The sequence below is a fragment of the Protomyctophum bolini genome, assembly GCF_963924005.1.
Source record: "Protomyctophum bolini genome assembly, chromosome: 11".
NCBI lineage: Eukaryota > Metazoa > Chordata > Actinopteri > Myctophiformes > Myctophidae > Protomyctophum > Protomyctophum bolini.
In genome coordinates, this window is record NC_137872.1 from 33410173 (window position 1) to 33431931 (window position 21759).

The 21759-nt window shown below is 46.4% G+C and overlaps 1 protein-coding gene across 1 annotated transcript in view; it reads left to right on the forward strand.

Moving 5' to 3' along the window:
- The window catches only part of nfixb (nuclear factor I/Xb), a 160780-nt gene that overhangs the window by 40224 nt on the left and 98797 nt on the right, over positions 1–21759 (forward strand). Inside the window, 1 exon segment of the mRNA XM_080777063.1 lies at positions 1936–2467. Within this exon segment, the coding sequence (XP_080633189.1) occupies positions 1936–2467 (532 nt within the window).

Genomic DNA, 21759 nt, shown 5'->3' on the forward strand with positions numbered 1-21759 from the left:
AAGCTAAAGCATTGGCTGGACTACAGGCATCTTGTTGCCAAATAGGTGGGCCCTGCTCGCGCTGGCAGAGGCTCAAGCGATGGTTAGGGGAAGAACGCAGAGAAGGACGAGAGACGGCGAGCGAGAAACAGAGAGAGAGAGAAAGAGAGAGAGTTGGAGAGAAAAGGGGAAAAAAAGAAGCGTCAGTCTGCTTTGCCAGCGGTCGCATGCGCTCGTCCAACATTGATTCGGCTCTCCGTTTTTCTTTTTTTTTTTTTTTTCCTCTCTCCTATTCTGTGCTCTGCACTCCCTGGCCCCCCCGACTGTGTGTGTGTGCGCGCGCACGCACGCGCGCGCGTGTGTGTTTCAGAGTCTTACGTCGGGGCCCAGGGATCAGAACAGACACCACTACCAATTACACTTTGCCAAGGATTTTTTTTTTTTTCCTAGGTTCATTACTTTTTTTATTATTGGGATAGCACAAAAGAAGATCTGTTTGTTTTAAGTGCACCTACTCTTATTGTGCTGTCAAAGTTCATTCTCGTACTTTTTAACAGTGAAATACTGTTCACCTCTACTTTTTACTTTTTTTGAAGAATTAGATTTTTTTTTCTTGTTACAAGTTTTCAGTATTTTGAGACGCCGTTGTTTTTGTCTCATTAGATTCTGCACATGGTCTGACTGCAGTGTTATCTGTTCCCCCCCCCCCCCTTCTCTAAAATTTTGGGGGGTATCTTGTATCGATTTTAAACTTTGGCCCACTGTTTACAGTGAGTCACATATTGAAATATAATTTTCAGCACAGTTCTTTTTTTAATTAAAAAGAATAATCTGTTAATCTTCCTCCCCAGTTATACCAGTACCCGTTTTATATATCGGGGAGCGCTGGGAAGGAAAGGGGGGAGAAAAAAAGATACTGGTGCAGGAGATTTTTTTTTCCTCTCCTTTTTTTTTTTTTCATTTTTCATTTTTTTCATTTTAAACGCTGTGCCAAATTTATGATGAGAGTGCAAAATGGTAACTACCAGGCCGTCTGTCTTCCTCTAGCAGTGTGGTTTTCTGTGGTGATTTCTGTCGGCTTTCAGTTTGTTGTGGAAATGTGAGTCTGGTTGGAGCTCCCTTTTTGCATGGTAGCAAAGAGAGATAGAAGGAGGAAATGCTATGGCTGATCTTTTAGCAGCACATTTCAACAGTGGTCTTGTGGCGGCAAAGCTTGGCGTTGGTGACCGACCGGTGTGTGGCAGCCCTGGCACAGGATCACTATGGCGAGATCTGGGCATTGTTGCCCAGCGATATGTAGTGAAGGTATTAACGGTATATAGCAGAATAACTTCTCTTTTTACAGCAGAAAATAATATATAGGGGAGCGCGCCTCGACTCAACTTTTCAGCTTTTTTTCTTTCTTTTTTCATTCTGATTTGAATTAGTTTTTCATGTAGTTTTTTTTTTTTGCGCATGGGATTTGGAATGTCTTGGTATACTGTATACAAAAAGGAGGCACATGGAATACATTTTTATAGCATTAAAAATGTATATCATACTGTATTCAGTAAAATTTTGTATTTCCCAATCTTTTCTTTTTTTTTACTTATAGTAATATTAATTAATTATAGCATATCCTCCATGCGTAATGTATTTGTAATCCTTTTTGATTTACCATTAATCGGAAATTATAACAATTTACTGTTAATGTTGCTAATGATACTGTCTGTCATTAATATTTTACCACATTTGCTGAATTTTCCAGGTTGCCTCTTTTTTCCTTTCAGTTTAAACAGCTGACAATTTTAAAGCTTCAGTTTGAAACATGCCATTTTTGCATGCCTCTCTTTAGACACAACATGTTGACTTTTCAGCCTCTTTATAGTTACCTGACAACAACAGCACATAACAGTAACAGCCTACCTCTCTCTCTCTCTCTCTCTCCTCCTCCGTTTCCCCCTTTGCTTCCTCCAGGATGAATTTCATCCCTTCATCGAGGCCCTCCTCCCCCATGTCCGTGCCTTCTCCTACACCTGGTTCAACCTGCAGGCCCGCAAGCGCAAGTACTTCAAGAAGCACGAGAAGAGGATGACCAAGGACGAGGAGCGCGCCGTGAAGGACGAGCTGCTGGGCGAGAAGCCCGAGATCAAGCAGAAGTGGGCGTCGCGCCTGCTGGCCAAGCTCCGCAAGGACATCCGGCCCGAGTTCCGCGAGGACTTTGTGCTCACCATCACGGGCAAGAAGCCGCCCTGCTGCGTGCTGTCCAACCCCGACCAGAAGGGCAAGATCCGCCGCATCGACTGCCTGCGCCAGGCCGACAAGGTGTGGCGGCTGGACCTGGTGATGGTCATCCTGTTCAAGGGCAGCCCCCTGGAGAGCACGGACGGCGAGCGGCTGGTCAAGTCGCCCCAGTGCTCCAACCACGGCCTCTGCGTGCAGCCGCACCACATCGGAGTCTCCGTCAAAGAGCTGGACCTCTACCTGGCTTACTTCGTCCACACGCCAGGTACGTGATGTGAGGGGGGTCCGCTTCCACGCGCAGGCTTTAGTGATGCGAGGGGGGTCCGCTCCACGCGCAGGCTTTAGTGATGCGAGGGGGGTCCGCTCCACGCGCAGGCTTTAGTGATGTGAGGGGGGTCCGCTTCCACGCGCAGGCTTTAGTGATGCGAGGGGGTCCGCTCCACGCGCAGGCTTTAGTGCCGGCACATTAACGTGTCTGAAACACTTGCACGCGTCGCGCATGCAGGTAAAACCGCACACAGTAAAGTCCTCAGCGTTTAGATGTTTAGAGTGTGTACAAATGTAACCAAATGGATGCAGAACTGTCGTTTCTTTTTGGCTTACCATTTGTACATTCTCTCAGTTACAGATGTATAGATTAACAATGCGTATTTCAGTGTGTACAGTATAGGTACTGTACGTGCTCATGCACATACGCACACACACACGCATGCAGCAGTTACTCGGAAGCACCTATGAATAAAAACACACACGCAAACATCCATCCAACAAACACTCAGGAACACTGTAAAATAGATGGTCAGACTGACGAGTGCGCGCGCACACACACACACACACACACACACACACACACACACACACACAGGTCAGCGTCTGATGCTTCACACATTTTGGCAGGTGAAACACCGTTCAGAGTGCCAAAACTAGCACCTCACCGTATTCCCCCACATCTAATGCCAGCCTTTGATAATCACAACAAACAGCTACTTTATAGTGAGTCTGCTATCTCCTGCCTACAATAGCATTTTAAATGTGGATCATAATATATTTTAAAAAACACCCAATATATTACCAGGTTTTTATAAATGTGTACACTATACTTTATTCTGAATGAATGCTCCCTGTCCGGCTGTTCCATGTGATTGGAAGCATTGCACAGGGCGAGGATTAAAAGCTGTGTTTACATAGAGATATGTTTGCGTTGGTACATTTGTTCATGTGTTTGTGGGCAAATTTGCTTATATCCAAATGTGCATGTTTTCCTGCGCCATCTGTAAACAAAAGCATCTGCAAACCTGTTTATTTCGGAGTTATTTCTCTCTCTGTGTGTGCGTGCGCGTGTGCGTGCGTGTGTGCGTGTGTGTGTGTGTGTGTGTGTGTGTGTGCACGTGCACACACGCAACGCACGAGAGAGACTGAGAGACAGAGAAGGAGCCTTATGTGCCAGTATACCGTGTGTTGTTGTTGTTATTATTGTTGTATGAAATGACGTGTGTGTCGATAGCAGTGCGTGTTGTGTGTTTGTGGCTTGTTGTCGGTGTGTGTGTGTGTGTGTGCGGTGTGGGGAGTGTGCGTGCAGACAGCTGGCCGTGTCCCAGGCTGTTTAGCAGGCACAGACGTCCTGTGTGTAGTCTCACCTCCCGCTCTTTGGCCCCACAGCCTGCCTCAGTCCGCAGCCTCACTCCGCTACCGCTCTGCGAAGCTATCCTCTCGCCAACCAGCATGAGCACACACACACACACACACACACACACGCAAGCACGCACGCACACACGCACATAAACAGACTCACACACAGTCTCGTTCACTGGCATTCTAACCACACTTAGGGATTATGGGTAAACAACGCACACGAACACACACACACACACACACACACACACACACACACACACACACACACACACACACACACTACCTTGTGTGAACATAATCCCCCCCCCACCCACGTCTCACACACACACACACACACACACACACACACACACACACACACACACACACACACACACACACACACACTTACACATGTTTGTAGTACAGTACACACACATTTTTTAGGATTGAAATGGCCTTGCTTATGCTTGGACAGAGTGTAGCAGTGTCTGTGTTGGCTTATATGAGATGGTTTTATATTTGAGCATATCCAGGACAGGTGTTTCCCCCCCCCGGGCCCTGCATGGTGACTAAAGTTGAAGCAGAGGTGGCAGAGACGTTTGGAAAGTATACTGCGTGTGTTTAGAAACAGCCCTAGATTCCCCTATACGGGTGCCATATTCCAAAATCCCCTGCAATTTAATACATTTTGCATGAAACTCTATATGACCCAAGTATAGGACATTTTATGTATTGTGATTTATATTTATATTAGCTGGTCATTTGCTTTAGCTGCTGATTTACTGGCAGTATGGTGGAATGCTCAAAGTGTATAGTTAAGCATCCTAACCATGTAGTCAGTGTATGTTTTCCGTACATTTCACATGTATTTTAAAAGTGTGTGTGTGTGTATATGTATGTACTGTATGTATATATATATATATATATATATATATATATATATATATATATATATATATATATATATATATATATATATATATAATATGCAATGTGAATTGGGATTTATATTAGTATGAATTGACTTTAAATGGAATGTGCAGCATTGAGTGAATCCGTTAAAAATCCCGTTTTGACATTATTCATTTAGTTTTTTAACAAACGGTAATAAAATAAATTAAAAATCTAAAGTTTCTAAATGAACAAAGCATGGACACAGCCTCATAATGCAGAGGCCATTTGTGTGGTTTTAAGGTGTCATATATAGCAGCGCGTATATACAGTAGGTGCAATAAAGCATTGTGGAGCTTTTGAGCACAGCTGTACACATCGTGTAAGCATTTTCTTTTCTCCTTCATATTGTTTTCTCATTTGCTATATTTGTGGCAATCATTTGACATCAGAAATAGGCTGTGAAAACCGGCATTTCCTTGCTATAATAATAAATACCCTCCCGCCCTGCATGGGCTGTTGTGTTTGGCGCGCCTCCTCGTCATCCGGCTCGGGGTCAGCTGTGGCTGTTGTCGTCGTCCCATTCAGGTGCTTGTTGTCGGCTATAGAGTCAGGTTCAGGAGTGTAAACATTGACACCGCCCCAGCTCCGCCGTACGGACGGACGGACGGACGGACGGACGGCACCACAGACCCATCTCCTGCCCTCTCGCTATTATCCAGCGGGTCTAAAGTGTATGTATTGTCTTACAGCAGACCGCGGGGATATACAGTTACAGAGCATTAAAGTCGGCTCCTCTTGGCAGGGAGGCCCAGCGGTCCCTCTGTGACGGAGCGCCCCATGCCGGGCTCCTTTCAGGCCAGTGTGTAACTCGCCGTCGGTTTAGCGGTGGGCCTCTGCGAGCGCTCTCTCTTCCTGTTCCTACAATGTAGCCGTGGCCAAATGCCGCTCCGATTAGCTCCCAGTGAAGCCTGCATGGCCGCCCCCCCTCGGAGTGGAGCCTTTTTCACCCCGTGCCAAGGATTCACAAGCCTCCTCTTCCCTCTCCACATCCCACCCGAGCAGGCTTGCTTACGACGTACTGTATATGTACATCTATCTAATACACACATGCAAGTTTTTGTATATATGCATGAATAATATAATATATTAATTACATATTTTTTATGTGAATGCACAGTATCATTGCTTCTCTAAAGCACTGCATACTGTGTTTCTTTTTAAAGGAGGTTATCACGAAACGTATGGGTTATTGTTAACATTCGTCAAGATATTTCTTTCCCCATCGCGTCTCTGTTCACGCTCACATCTTAAAAAGCAGAAACACATTTGCAAACTGCTTATATATACGAGGGAGGCTCAGAGCTCTCGCTTGGCAAAGACACAAGTCCCGCATTTTACTTTTTTTTTTCTCCCTCTCCTTCGCTGCAGGAGAGAGGAGACCTCTTTACTTCAATAACAGCAATAAAAAATATATTATACTGTAGAATCAGCGGAAAAACACACGTTCTATTTTACCTCTATATATACCCTGTACTGTATATAGTCAGTGTGCTGCATTGTGAAAAAGAAAAGAAAATATAATAGTTTTTTAAAAGGATGCCCATGGTTTGCCTGCTTTGTGGTGGAAACCTAAAGCAAAAAAACTGGGAAAAAAAGGAAATAGCCCTGGTCTCTTTTTGGGTTGGAGCTTATATACGGGTGCTGTTTGCGGGAGGCATGCATGAGGCTCCGGGGGTTAACCCATTCTGACCTGAGATCAGATTCATACGAGGTTTCCCACTGGACACACACTGGTCTGATTAACCCATTCTGACCTGAGATCAGATTCTAAAAATTTCAGATTTTTCAAAAATAGCAGACTTACAAGCCACTCGGTGGCGCGCTATGAGCTTGTAGATCTGCTATTTTTCAATAGCTAAAGCATAACATGATGCTATAACACCAAAAGGGGTTCCCGTTCAGAATGGGTTAACCAGAGTTTACAGAGGACACGCAGACAGTGGCTCCATTCTAACCTTTCGCCGTGGCTTCGTTACAGTTTTTATTCTTAGCTCCCTCCTCTCTCCCTCTCCCCCCCCCCCGCCGCTCCGCTCGCTGTTTTCAGGGTGTCTGTGTCGTGTGGAAGCTATTCGGTTGCCAGGCCTGACGATTTGGAACACATAACCGCCATGCCTCAGCCCGCTTGTCCCTGTCGCCGCTCGCTATGCGCCGCGTTTCACTTCACTCTCTCATCGTCGTGATGTCACTGTCGCCAGCTGTGTGTGTGTGTGTGTGTGTGTGTGTGTGTGTGGTGGTGGTGGTGGTGGTGGTGGGGCAGCAGCGTGACTGACAGGACAAGAGAAGAAATCCCCCCCCTCTTTCTATGTATCTGTCTCTCTCTCTCTGTCTCTCTGTCTCTCTGTCTCTCTCTCTCTCTCTCTCTCTCTCTCTCTCTGTCCCTCCCTCACTCTGTGGTGTGTCTTGCTTTTGTCCAATTATAGTGGCAGGCCTCTCAGGCGGGGCAGTGAGGCCTGATGATCAAAGCCACTTTGGTTCGGGGCTGGCCCCAGAACTCATGCAGTCGGTCTGGTCCACACACAGCACTTCTGCTCCACAGCTGCACCAACAGTTGCAATCAACTGTCTGCACAATCAGGCGACCAAAGAATCGACAAGTACAATATGATTGTCGATAACCTATTATGGAGGGTCGTCGAACCCGCATATATAGCGAATAAGACTTATTGACGTAATGACAGATCCCTCCACCTCTGATTATCACGATGCTGATGATGATGGTTCAAGGATGTGGAGGAAATGAATGCGACGGACAGAGAATGGAATCTCATCTTTTGTTTCACACATGCCTGTGGAGAGAACTAAAATGTGTCCATAGCACACACACACCATCGGGGTGCTTCCTGCTTTGCCTTCCGGCCGTCATTCCCTCCACCCAGAGACCCCTCGGATCAGGTCAGGTACTTTCGGAGCGACGTGTTCCATATTTGTCAGCCTGACGAATCTCTCCCAGCGTTCCAGCATTACTCATGTTTGGAGCCGGAGCCATGAAGCAGCATACGGCTTTCATTACCCACGCCGTTATGATAAAAAGATGTTTCTCTGAGAGAGAGAGAGAGAGAGAGAGAGAGATTGAGAGAGAGAGAGTGAGAGAGAGTGAGAGTGCACCCTCCTAATCTGTTCCCTATACTGGAGACAGACAGACCAGAGAGGTGCCTGTGCCAGGTCTGAGAGCCAACCTTTTGTGTGTGTGTGTGTGTGTGTGTGTGTGTGTGCGCGCGGGTGCGGGTGCATATGTGTGTGTGTGTGTGTGCACGTGCGCATGGGTGCGAGTGCGCGTGTGTGTGTGTGTGTGTTTGCCTGCGTGCATGTGTGCATGCGAGTGTATGTGTGTGTGTGTGCGCGCTTGCGTGCATCTGCCTCCTGTGCGCCAGAAAACACCGTATCTCCAGCTGCCATGGTGCAGGAACTGTGAGCCGGGGAGCTGTTCTCTCCCTGCGAGGCGACGCGTGGTTAGACGGACTATTTAAGGTTGTGCGACACCAGACGCGCCACCAATAGGCATAAATCAGGCTTCACCTGTCAGTGTGTCTCCCAGCGTGTCGGTTCTGTATATCTATCTGCCCTGACCATTATCACACATGGCTGCTGGGAGAATGTCTTTTATAGCGGCGTGCGAAACAAAAGGGTCAGACGGGCCAGAGGACGTACTATAACTCTGTCGTGGCTGATCCGTCAAAGACATCTAATCCGGTTTAGCCGAACATCCTGTGTTTCAAAAGGCGGTATAATGTTATCAGACTATAGTTAATAGACTGAACGAGAGACACCCAATAGGACATGGTGGAATTGTTTACCCCCACTAATTTAATTGTACCATTAACAAGATTTATTTTTGTGTGTGTGTGTGTGTGTGTGTGTGTGTGTGTGTGCGTGCGCGCGTGCGTGCGTGCGTGCGTAAAGGCTTTTTGGCGCTCGTGCGTTTTGCGAAGGCATCCGAGTGGTGATAATTCAGGAATCCAAGCAAGTCGTCGGGGAAACCGCACCGGAGTTGTATAAAGGACGCGTATAAAGTCGGCCATGTTGGACTGCGAGCGGTCGGTTGTGGTCACATGCAGGTTTTCGGCGTCTTCCCTTCCAATCCAGCTGCGTTATTGGCTGCTCAGCGTGGATGACGAGAGCGAACGCGCTTGATTTTAACGGAAGAAAAGTGAGGGGGTATCTATCTCAAAGCTTAAAAGACAAGAGGTAAAAAAACAAGGATAGAAGGGTGCTCCTCTTCTTTTTCCATTGGCCAAGACTCTAGTGCAGAATAATTCTGGAAGGGGAACGGTGGATTGTGCTCCTCTCTTCTTCTGCTGTTCTGGCAGTGGTTGTGGGGGGGGGGGGAGGGGGGGCTGGGGGGGGGGGCTGTGGGGGGGGGGGGGTTTGAGTACCCGGCGCCGCGGGAGCCGCATTCATCTGGTGTGAGAAACACCAACCGCTCCGACGCTCCGTAGCACTCTCTCTCTCTCTCTCTCGGCGGAAAACTTTCATGTGCCGTGGTGGTGTTGTCGCTCGGAATAATGCGGCCAATAAAGTTTGAGCCTCGCCGAGGCCCTCTCTCTCTCTCTCACGACAGGACAGTGAACCGGCATGAACACTGTTTGCCTTTTTAATGTGCACAAGGAGAAACCCCCTAGCTTGGCCCATTTTCAGAACTCCCCAATTTTTCCCCCCCACTTTCTTTTTGTACTGTGCGTGAATGTGTGTGTGTGTGTGTGTGTGTGTGCGTGCGTGCGCGCGAGGAGTGTGCGGAGCGTAAGGAATCGCTGGTACAGATTATTCCAGTATGACGGAGGCTCGGACGGAATCGATTTGAACAAGAAGCAAAGCGTTACGTGCTCGCGATTACAGGCGCTATGTGTCCGATCCTTCCCCCTCCCCCCCCCACCCCCCCACCACCACGGTATATAGGCCCAACCTCTTGAACACGCACGCACCAGGCCAGCTCGCCTCAGAAACATCCACTGTAATTATCCAGTTTAGTGAATAATAATGTGGAGAAAGAGGGATACACATACAAAAAGCCTCGGAAATATGATTGAATTAAGCTTCGTTATGAAGCAAAGGTCAGGTTTTATAGTTTTGCAAGTGAAAACAATTCCTTGTACCAGAAAGTACCTATTGTGTGGCAAAATGGATTAACTTTATTTCCTAATTTCACTGTACAGTGATTTTAATTATTTGTATAATTGAGGATAGTAATTAAATGCCCCTTTTAGCAGGACTGCTCCTTTTTTTTCTTCTTCTATTCACTGTTTATTTTGTGTTTATGTAATTGCATTGATACTGATATAAGACTTTATAAGAATTAATCTGTGTAAAAAAAACATGCACAATAAATTAAATTCATTTACGCAATAAAATAAGTTGCCTAAGCCCGAGTCATTAAATATACCTTTGTCGCTAATGCAATTTGAAAAAATAATAATATATATATATTTTTTTAAACAAATGATAAACACAGAATATAATGTGTATTTTCCCCCCAGTTTGTATTGATATCATTTCACGTACAGTATGTACCGTCTCATCGCACTGCCTGAGTTCGGTATGGCCAAGGTCCTCTCTTTCTCTGTGCAACGCGCCAAGCTTGAAATCTGTCTGTTCCCTAAAACATATACCCTCGCAGGAGGGGTGGCTTGGCCTGTACTGAGGAGAGGAGAGGAGAGGAGAGGAGAGGAGGAGAAGAGAGGAGGGGTGGCTTGGCCTCGCTGCCATCCTGTACAGAGGAGAGGGGAGGGGAGGAGAGGAGAGAGGAGGGGAGGGGAGAGAGGAGAGGAGAGGAGAGGAGGAGAAGAAGAGAGTAGGAGAAGAGAGGAGAGGAGGCAGGAGGGGTGGCATGCCTCGCTGCCTCCCTGTACTGAGGAGAGGAGAGGAGAGGAGAGGAGAAGAGAGGAGGCAGGAGGGTGGCTTGGCCTGGCTGCCTCCCTGTACTGAGGAGAGGAGGAGAAGAGAGGAGAGGAGAAGAGAGGAGAGGAGAGGAGGAGAAGAGAGGAGAGGAGGAGAAGAGAGGAGGCAGGAGGGGTGGCTGGCCTCGCTGCTCCCTGTACTAAGGAGAGGAGAGGAGGAGAGGAGAGAGGAGAGGAGAGGAGAGGAGGCATGGCGGCTGCACTGGGCCAGGTCCCAGCAGCACGTTCTCCTTGCCGGCCTGTTCCTTCGGCCCAGTGGAGCAGATCCGAGGGAAGACTGCTCTGTAATTGGGACAGCTCTCTTTTCTAGCCCATTTAGACCTGAGACCAGATTCTATACAAAATGTCGTCTTCTAAACCCATGAACAGTCTTCTGAAAAGCCTTATATATGTTTCTATATGTCGGTGGTTCTCAAAACCATTTCATGTCAAGGACCCACAGGATTTTCAGAACTTTTCTGAAAAATATGTTGTTCCAGGGACCCCCCCCCCCCAGAAGCAAATGTTTGAGTTAAAAATATATTCAAAGTTTGCACACATTTGTGTTGACATGATGGTTAAAGTGGTTAAAAAGCTATAAGGTATATGACACAGAGGCGTCCCAGGGCTGAATGGGCTAGACGGAACACACAGTCAGAACAATGCCGTCCGGAACACCCCGGGAATACGGATTCACCTTCCCTGTGTCAGAACACCCCGGGAATACGGATTCACCTTCCCTGTGTCAGAACACCCCGGGAATACGGATTCACCTTCCCTGTGTCAATGCGTCACTCACTAGTTTTAAATGGAAATTCTTTTTTCAAGTTATTATTATAATTTTTTTAACATTTTCCCTTATTTTGTTGTTTTTGCTTGACAAACTCAATTTGGCATTTCAGAGTAATTACCCCCCCCCCCCCCCACACACACACACACACACCAAAATCCCCTCAAACAAAAGAATCTAACATAATCCTTAAAATAAACGAGTATAAGATGAATAACGGGTAAATATTCTTGCGTCTTTTCTCGTTTTTTTTCTTTCTCCGTTTTTTCATTCAGCAGCATAATCGATGTCAATCGCCGCCGTAACACAGATATTCAGCGCTGATATGAGGTACAGAAGAAAAGCGTATGGAACACACAGAGATGATGCAAAACACTGTGGTGAGCACAAAGAGAGAGGCAGGGTACATATTCAGGCTAGTGTGGCTGGTTGGCACCATTTGGCACCCAGAGCTGCAGCTCTGTTTGGAAGGTGCCAGCTTTTCAAACCGACACACACACACACACACACACACACACACACACACACACACACACACACACACACTCTGCCAACCTCTCTCTCCTTCTGATCCTTTCTTTCTCTTTTCCCTCTCGTTTTTCACACACACACACACACACACACACACACACACACACACACACACACACACACACACACACACACACACACACACACACACACACACACACACACACACACACACACAATATATACTCATTTTCGATGAACACTTCTCACCCCCCTCGCCAGGAGCCCCTGGCTCCCACCACCATGCGTATGGATTTTCTTTTTCTTTTTTTTTGCGCCGGCACATCGGCATAATAAGACTCGCGCTCGGAAATATCAACGATTTAAAAAAAAATCATTGACTTTTGTAGCGGAACCTCTGAATAAATGCAGTGAAATGATCATCACGTCACTCGGTGACTTTTTAGTATATTTTCCTATACCGGCTTCGCAGAGCTTATATTGTTACTCAGCGTGATGGTGCTGCTAGGGGGATTCCGGTCCAAAACAAAATGGAGGATAATGCTCAGCTCCTGTCCAATGAGAAGGGAGAATGATCCCCCCCGCCACACACACACACACACACACACACACACACAAACAATCCCCAAAATGGTTCTGGCCAATGAAGTATACAGCGAGCTGTGCGATGATTATAGGTATTCATGAATACGATCAAATGTTTTTTTTTCTTCAAATATTATAAATCATAGACCAGATGGTATAACATTTTAGCCAAAGAATATATATATATATGTATTTTATTTTTTATTTTTGTAGATTCTTTTCGAGCCTGAACAGAGAGAGAGAGAGAGAGAGAGAGAGAGAGAGAGGGGGAAATGAAGCAGAACATTGAGTGGAATTTGACTGGGCTGTATACATTAACCCATTTTGGGGGGCGGGAGCCTCTTTTGCTGTTATATACTTTAGCTATTGGAAAAATAGCAAATCTATACAAGCTCATATAGGTCATGCTATTTTTGAAGAATCGTGAAAATGTATAGCGATAGATCTTTGAATAATTATATACGTTCTTTCAGAGCGAACGTTTTTTAACTCAAATCTTTGCTTCTGGGGCGGTGTCCCTGGAACAACATATTTTCAGATGGGGGGGGGGGGTGTCCCTGGAACAACATATTTTCAGATGGGGGGGGGGGGTCAGATTGGGGGGTCCTTGAGATGAAAATGTACGAGAACGACTGACATAGAAACGTAGGTTTTTCCAAGAAAAGCTGTCGGAGATTTAGAAGACATTTTGTATAGAATCGACCTCGGGGTCTAAATGCGATAAAACATGCCTTTAACCCTTTTTTTTAGCCTTTAGCTATTGAAAAATAGCAGATCTACAAGCTCATAGCGCGCCACCGAGTGGCGCGCTATGAGCTTGTAGGTCTGCTATTTTTGAAAAATCGAAGAGCGACTGACATAGAAGACATTTTTTTTTAATCTGATCTCGGGTCAGAATGAAAACTGTCAGGATGTAGAAGACATTTTTAGAATCTGATCTCAGGTCAGAATGGGATAGTATCCGGACACGGGGCTACAGACTGGGCAACGGGGCGCTCGTATCATCTCAGACGGGTGACCTGCGCCGGGCCACGAGCTAGCACGCGCGCCGCGGCCATGAGTGATGGGAGGAGGGCCGGGCGCTAAACGCCGGGTATAGGGGGTGGGTGGGGGGGGGAATTACTCAATAATGATCCGAAAATTAGAGCCATTATTGAGGGAGAGTAAACAGGGCCTCTCTGAGTGTGAAAGGCCCCCATTCAGCCCTGCAGGACCAGGAGCAGGGGCTTCTTTCTTCTTTTCATGGATCCACACCCATGGCCTCGAGAGCCCCTCTTTTGTTCACTGGAATAACAGCGTGAATATGGGGGGGTTTGGGTGAGGCTTGTTGAGCATAGTATTTAATGTATATTTCATTTGTAAGGGACTATATGTGCAAAGGAAACGTTATAATTTAAGATACTGTACCCGAAGTGAGTGTACAGTGCAGTCTGGTCCTTTGACTCCTCTATTCTGTCTAATACAGTATATAGTTTACTTTATGTACATCCAAGCACTGTACTAAGAGTACATGCAGGTGCAGGCCTGCTACAGATAGTACCTTAACGACCTATACTTTAGCCTACTTTAACCACACTTTATATGTCAAATAGTGAAAATAGCTGATTTTGCCATTTTCGCCGAATGTTCCCCTATTTTCTTTTGAACGTGCCTATTTTCGCCCAATGTTTAGCTACTGTTGACGAATGTTGGCCTATTATGACATGGGGCGGAAAGAAAGGGGAAGCTATAGCTATAGGCTTCATGTAATTAAGGTGATTAGTGGTGTTTTAGAATGATTGGTGCCAAACGGTTCTATAATCATCCTATAGTGTTATATTCTTGAATCCTCCTCAGACCACATCCCTTCTTTTATTAACCATTTTATGGTTTGGTCCTTTAATCATACTTGGAAATATCATTGTGTTTCATTCGGTCACTTGTTAACCCATTCTGACCGGGAACCCGTTTTGGTGTTAGCATCATGTTATGCTTTAGCTATTGAAAAATAGCAGATCTACAAGCTCATATCGCGCCACCGAGTGGCGCGATACGAGCTTGTAGGTCTGCTATTTTTGAAAAATTCGAAGAACGACTGACATTTTTAGAATCTGATCTCAGGTCAGAATGGGTTAATCAGACCAGTGTGTGTCCCGTGGAAACCTCGTATGAATCTGATCTCAGGTCAGAATGGGTTAATTAATGCAAAACATGTGTGTGTGTGTGTGGGTGTGTGTACACCTGTGTGTGCCTTTCCGTGTCCCTGGCTCGGCGTTGTCACATTAGCACAGCGTTTCCCATGATCCTCCTCCGCCTCCGCGGCCTGACAGTCAGCAGCGGGGGAGGGGAGGGGAGGGGAGGGGGGGGGGGGGTGTACAGTACACCAGGCGCTAATGCGGCCGCATGCCTGTTTGTCAGCGCAAACGCTCTAATTAATGTGAATGGGATAAATAAATAAAGTCTCGGAGCAGCTGAACAACAAACGAGCGAGCTCAGACAGAGACAGAGTGGAGCGGATGAGAGAGATTTATACACTCCGCCGTCGCAGGGAATAAAAGACGCTCGCGTCCCCCCCCCCCCCCCCCATTCCCCCCCCCCCCCTACTCATTTTTTAAACAGTGCTATATTCACAGCTCGGAGCTCTCGGTTAAAATGGAAAAAAAAGGCAAAAAGTTTTTATTAATGACTACAATCTAAATTGTATTACCTTTTCATGGCTTTCTTATTTAATTTGATGTTTTCGTCGCGGTCAATTCATCATTCTCGTACATGCTCCCCGCAGTATGGCTGTAATGTGTTTTGCTCTATAGCTGCATGCATATAGTTGTATAACCGGTGAAGGGTTTTCTTCTTCTTTTTCCTCTTCAAATCCTGCCGAATGGACTTTGCTTTAAAGTGCCACGCTTCACCTCCTCCCAATCTCTAATTACCATTCTGCACTTTTGTCTAGTTGTTTCCGTCGTAGGCTGAATGTATGCTCCGTTGTACGACAGTGTTGCATTTTGCGTCACGTCGTAAGCTTGTAGATTGTAGCTATTTCTGGTGCGTGACACTGTATAAATCAGTCTCTTTCTCCTCCTCCTTCTGCTCTTCCTCGTCCACACCTCCTCCTCCTCCTCCTCCTCCTCAGAAGACCAGGAAGGAGAGGGATCAGTCCCACTCTAGGCTCTGGCACCAAAATCACCAAATCACCTGACACACACACACACACACACACACACACACACACACACACACACACTCGCTCCATCTCTCCGTCTGTTTGCTTTTCATATGGACGGCCGGCTCCGTTTCACAGGCATAATTTTGGACGGTAACATTCTCATTATACCCGTCAACTGTCGGCGCTCAACTCTCTCGTCTATAATTTCATACTCATTTGAATTCTTATTGGCAGCCCTGACGCATAAATTTCATAAAAGATAGGAAAACAACACAGTCCCCCCCCCCCCTCTCTCTCTCTCATACTCTCTCTCATGAGCAATAATGTAAAAAAAAAACAACTATGGCGGAGATTAGAAACAAGAAGAAGTTTATGAAATTGCATTGTTTGTTTGAGCATGTTTATTGGAACAACGGGCGTAAAGTCCCTCTAGGTCTTTTACTAGTCCTTTCACATATTTTCAGATGGGGGTCCACGTCAAATACAGAATAATTCTGGGTTGTCCTTGACTTGGAAAAAGTTGAGAACCACTGTGACATAGAAACACCGTTTTTTTTCTTCAGAAAACTGAAAGTGTAACGATGGTCCCGTCTTTGACTCTTTTCACTGTGTCGGCGTTGAATCACACGACAAAAGACCGTAGGCTATATCACACCCCCAATACCAAACCCACAGGCACTGTAACATGTGTGTGTCGTTGGGTATATGTCCAGAAAAAGGTCATTGAATTGGGGTTGCCATGGACAACCGAGGCTGTTCTTTTTAAATGTATTTATTTATATTTATTTATTTATCTCCTCCAGTGCAGCCTGGGCCGTGTTCCAAGGTGGTGTCAGCGTCTGTCTGGCCCCGCTTGGCACGGAGGAGGGAGAGTATGGCCGTGCACAGTGGCTTGCACGGCCGTTACCGTGGTGGCACTTTGGCCCACTCCGTGTGGGGCAACCATGAGCTACACTGTGGCCCTGCCAGAGGAACCCACTACTGATCACTTTCACACTTATATAGAGGGCATCCCTCTACAGAGCCCGCCGGATGTCGCTGGGAAATATAGCCTTACATTTTGAGCTAAAATGAAGAAAATCGTCGCTGCCTGTCAGGGTGGGGGGGGGGGGGGGGAACCTTGTGTGTCCAAAACCGATATTTTTGAGGAAAGAATCTGATTTTGTATGCCGTGCGTTTTGGTCTTTACCTAAAGTTGGAATACGACGGTTGGTGCAAAAGGCCGGGTCTTTCTGTTTTCCCTCTGGAAAAGGAAGGAGAATGTGTGATTTTTCTCAGAGCATGCAGTGTTGTACGGTTTCTGGATAATATATAAGACAACTGCTGTTGGATGTGGACCAACTGGGCAGCCCGAGATGTCTAAATAACCTCATTTCTCTAGATTAGGTGATTTCTTTTAATGTTATTCACACGTTTTTATTTGGGATGGCTCCAGCCCTCGGTGCCTACACAACAACACACCTGGGTTTGATCCTCTGAAGAGTCTGTGAAGTGTCTTTGGAGATGGCGACCTAGATACCGGACCATTTGAAAGGCAACGGAAAAGCCGAAGATATGAGAGTCTCATCCGCAGGGGGGGAGGAGGGGGGGGGGGGGTACACCGCTTTCACTTGAACACGGAGCGGCAGCCTTTGAAAAATATTGTTATCTTTCATAAACATGAGCCTGCATCCCTTCCCCTTTCATTTTTGTTCTCTTTTTTCAAATGCAGTCTGCTTTCCCTCTTCAAAGATTAAGCCCGCGTCCCCAGTGACTACTAGCTTTAAGTCCATAGGAGGGAAGCTGTATACGTATGATTTTTAATGTGTTGTTTTTTCTCTTCCTGTGGTTGTGAGAGCATGTGTGCCGTGGAGAGAGACAACAAACACTGTCCATGGCCGAGCGTATGCCTAGCCCGTTCTGACCTGAGATCAGATTCTAAAAATGTCTTCTATACATCTGAGAGTTTTCTGAAAAAGCTATGTTTCTATGTCAGTCGTTCTTTGATTTTTCAAAAATAGCAGACCTATACAAGCTCGTAGCGCGCCACTCGGTGGCACGCTATGAGCTTGTAGATCTGCTATTTTCTTCAATGGCTAAAGCAAAAAGGGTTCCCGGCCTAAATGTGCTAGTGGCCCCCCCCGACTGACCTGGCACCTGAACCCTATAGTTTACACCTGGTGCACACGTATACACAACAGCCACATGCACGTGTGTGCACAACACATGGCACATGCACACACATACAGATATTGCGAATTTAGATTTAGAACAGACGGAGCACGCACTCACACACCCACTGCAGACTCACGCCCCAATCTTTCGGCCGCAGTCTGAAAACCCACCTCTTCAGACTCCCATAGTTACGTATAGCTTTATAGCCCATATAACACCTGCCATACAGTAGTACTTGCCCTATAGCCTCGACCTCCTACAGGCGTATATATGCATATAGGCTCAACTTATGTAACTTAAATAGCACTTTATGTATAAGCAAAGCAAAGTTACCATATTTACCCAGGGTATAACTGGACTAAGCTCAATAACTTGTTTACAGCCAGGCCCTGCTCATATAGAACATTTCATGGTAGGGGTTCAATGCCTTGCTCAAGGGCACTTCCAACAGTGGTTATTTTAACGTGCCGGTCCGGGGATAGACATAACACTCTATATATACCACTTATAGTTTCATTAGATAGATATGCCACTGTTAGGTTCCTAAGCGTACGTATATGATTCATGATGACTATTTTTTTTAATGTATTTGATGTATTACCGTGTTTTTCGTTCTTGCTTACTGTAAAGCACTCAGGATTAAGAGCGTCTGCTAAATGCCTAAATTGTAATTGTAAATTGCACTCGTGCACGCACGCACGCACATACATACACACATAAATGTACACAGGCATGACCTGTATTCTAGGCTGTAGGCTATAGGGGACCTGGCTGGGACCCACCTGACTCCCTGCTCCACAGGACCAGGAGAGAGTGGGTACACACACACACACACACACACAGAGAGAGGCCCCCCGACTGGGTGCCCCTCGATCACTGGTCCTGGACTGGGAGCAGTCTGTCACCATGTGTAAGTGGAAAGTTACTCGGCAAGTGCGTATGAAATGTCCTTAAAAGCATGCGGTCTCTGCTTTCTTTCAATTTTAAATCCGAATCCAGAGCTGTGCTCAGGAATTATTTGAAAGGCATTGGAAATTGGAGTGGGGGGGGGGGAGTATTACAATTGCCCATATTACTAGGTATTTTTACAGATGTCTCTGCCTGGTCTGCCTCTACACTATAGAAGCAGCACAGCCGTCAAGTTGATCCCGCTCTGTTATTTGCTTGCGCTTTGTGCGGTATAACATTTTGATTGGTGTATTATTAGACACAGTAGACCACCCTGCTGCTGCTGCTGCTGCTGCTGCTGCTGCTCCGGAGCGATGGCCTACTTGAGTTTCCATTCTTCTGCTGCTTTGGCTTCATAATGCAACGACGAGGCGATGAAGCTCTGCTCTCCTTCCAGCCACCCCCCCCAAAACCGACAGGGGAGCGCAGCAACAGCAACAGCAGCAACAACAGCAACCAACGGCAATACTGTATTAACCCATTCTGACCTGAGATCAGATTCATACGAGGTTTCCACTGGACACACACTGGTCTGATTAACCCATTCTGACCTGAGATCAGATTCTAAAAAATGTCAGTCGTTCTTCGATTTTTCAAAAATAGCAGACCTACAAGCTCGTAGCGCGCACTCGGTGGCGCGCTATGAGCTTGTAGATCTGCTATTTTTCAATAGCTAAAGCATAACATGATGCCAAAACCAAAACGGGTTCCCGTTCAGAATGGGTTAAAGACAGCGGCGAGAGAGAGAGAGAGAGAGAGAGAGTGATAGAGTCCGTACAGTCAGACGTGGCGGTCATGCTGCAGTGGAAATGGTGATAGATAGGGGAGGGGTAACTCAAGCCCCCATGTGTTTATTTTAAGAGCTGATGATCTTGAGACAGCCATTAAAAGGAGAGGGCAAACAATTTAAGAGCAGTGAATTTGAATGGCGGACTGTGGGTGTGCGGGTGTGTGGAGTGTGGGCAGGCAGATACGGGAGGGAAAGTCCTCCCTCTCTCTCTCTCTCTCTCTCTTTCTTTCCCCCTCCATGCAGGCCCTGAGATGACAGTGAATTAGAGCAATCTGGCCTTCATTCTGCGGTTAGATTTTTATCTGCGGTTTTGGCCTCCGAGAACATCTCAAATCCCTTGCTTTCTTTCCCCTCTGCCTGCCTCTTTTATTGTCGTTTCTGTGTCCTTTCATCTCAGTTTATTTTCCCTTCTGGCTAGTGGTGGTGGGTGCAGAGCGCGCGGGGCTCTCTCTATATAACGAGAGACCGTTCACACCAACCAGGTTCAGGAACGCTCCCATTATCCTCGCCGCCGTGGTCCAGGGGCCCTTTTTTCACCGCGATACGGGACCACGACGCCTTGGCTGGTGGTGACTCCTCGGAGGCCAAGTCCCTCCGTCTTCTTCGCTCTGAGAATGTTTCCCCTCCTCTCTGATGATGAAGTGGAAGATCTTGTCTTTGTGGCCCCGAGTCAAAACTCCACAACGCCGGGCCCTGGCAGCCGCATAGGGAAATCCTTATGATAAGAGACATGATTACTTCAACTAAACTTAAGTTGGTTTACATAAAATAGAGAGGGCTGCTTGTTTTCTTTCCACCGTCTTAAACTGACTTCAGAGAGGCCAACGCCACATAAACGCGCCTCCTCAGAGAACTATACACGGGTTTAAAGCCTGGATCAACTGGCCATGCTGGGGACTACATAAACATCACTGTAATTTGAGTGACAAAATGACAGTTTGATTCGGCGGTACACATGCAGTCAAATCCTGATTGTTACTCTGAGCGTTAAATTGAGAGAGTTAAGGAGGCACCTTCTTTCCCTGCGTGCGATTAAACAAAACATTCTAACTGTTGTTTTTGTCATCAGCACACCGACACAGAACGCCAATAGTCCACGGTGATAAAGCGATGTCATTTTTATTCGGGAACAAGGTCGAACAAGGGCATCAACCCTTGTTGAACAAAACGTGGAACGCCCTACCTAACAGTCTTTAAGACATGTGAATCCCTTGACTCCTTCAAAACCGCCCTCAAAGGGCACCTACGGACGGCTGCAATTAGAAATAAAAAGGCATCAACTACAGTATATGCATATAGTTTCACTGGCAATTCTTATATCATTTGGTGTAAAAGGCCTTTATACACTCTCCAAAATCAATGAACATTTCTCAAGAGATTTTGCTGAGAAAATCGATACATGCACTCACGTCCATATACACTGTATATAGTACTCCTGACTGGTGTTTAGACTGGTTTTTAAAACAAATGGCTGTTTTGCAGGCTGCGTGCTGTGGATTGGATCAAGCTGAGTGATGATGATTGAGGCTGTCTCTTTGGCAACGTGCAATGTTTTTGGTTGACTTCTTTTTTCTCTCTCTCTCTCTCTCTCTCTTCCCTCCATCGTGCACACACCGCTGAAGGCTTCCCTTTGTGTCCCAGTGAGACATAACCGATATGTTGCTCAAAAAAAAAAAAAGCCCCAACGTACCCCTCTCTTTTTTTCAACCAAGGCTCTTTGGACGTGTGATATTTTATATCCTAATGCAAAATAAACAGAGCCAAATTGCACACATTCTTCTCCTATACTGAATCATGGAAGACGTTAACCAAATAAAGTTCCCCTCGCCAGCTCTCTCTCTCTCTCTCTCTCTCTCTCTCCAACGGGCCTGCTTGCTCTCTGTGGGTCTGTCCTGGCTAGAACTCTAACTGAAATACCCTTTAGCACACAGAGCCTCTTTTGTGGTTCTTCGAGCCTCTCTCTCTCTCTCTCTCTCTCTCTCTCTCTTTTTCTTCCCCACAAGGTGTTTGTGAAAAAGAACAGGGTTTCTGTCCTGGCCTCACAGGTCTCTCTCTCTCTATCCGTCGCTCCGCCTATAGCCTTTTTCCCTTTGTTCTATAGTATACGGTCCGCTCCGGTAAACAGCGCAGCCGTGTGTCCGTCCTGCCACAGACAGTTTATCACACAGAGGGGTGAAAACCTATAGCTAGATGTTATTATTATGGAATGGCTCAGG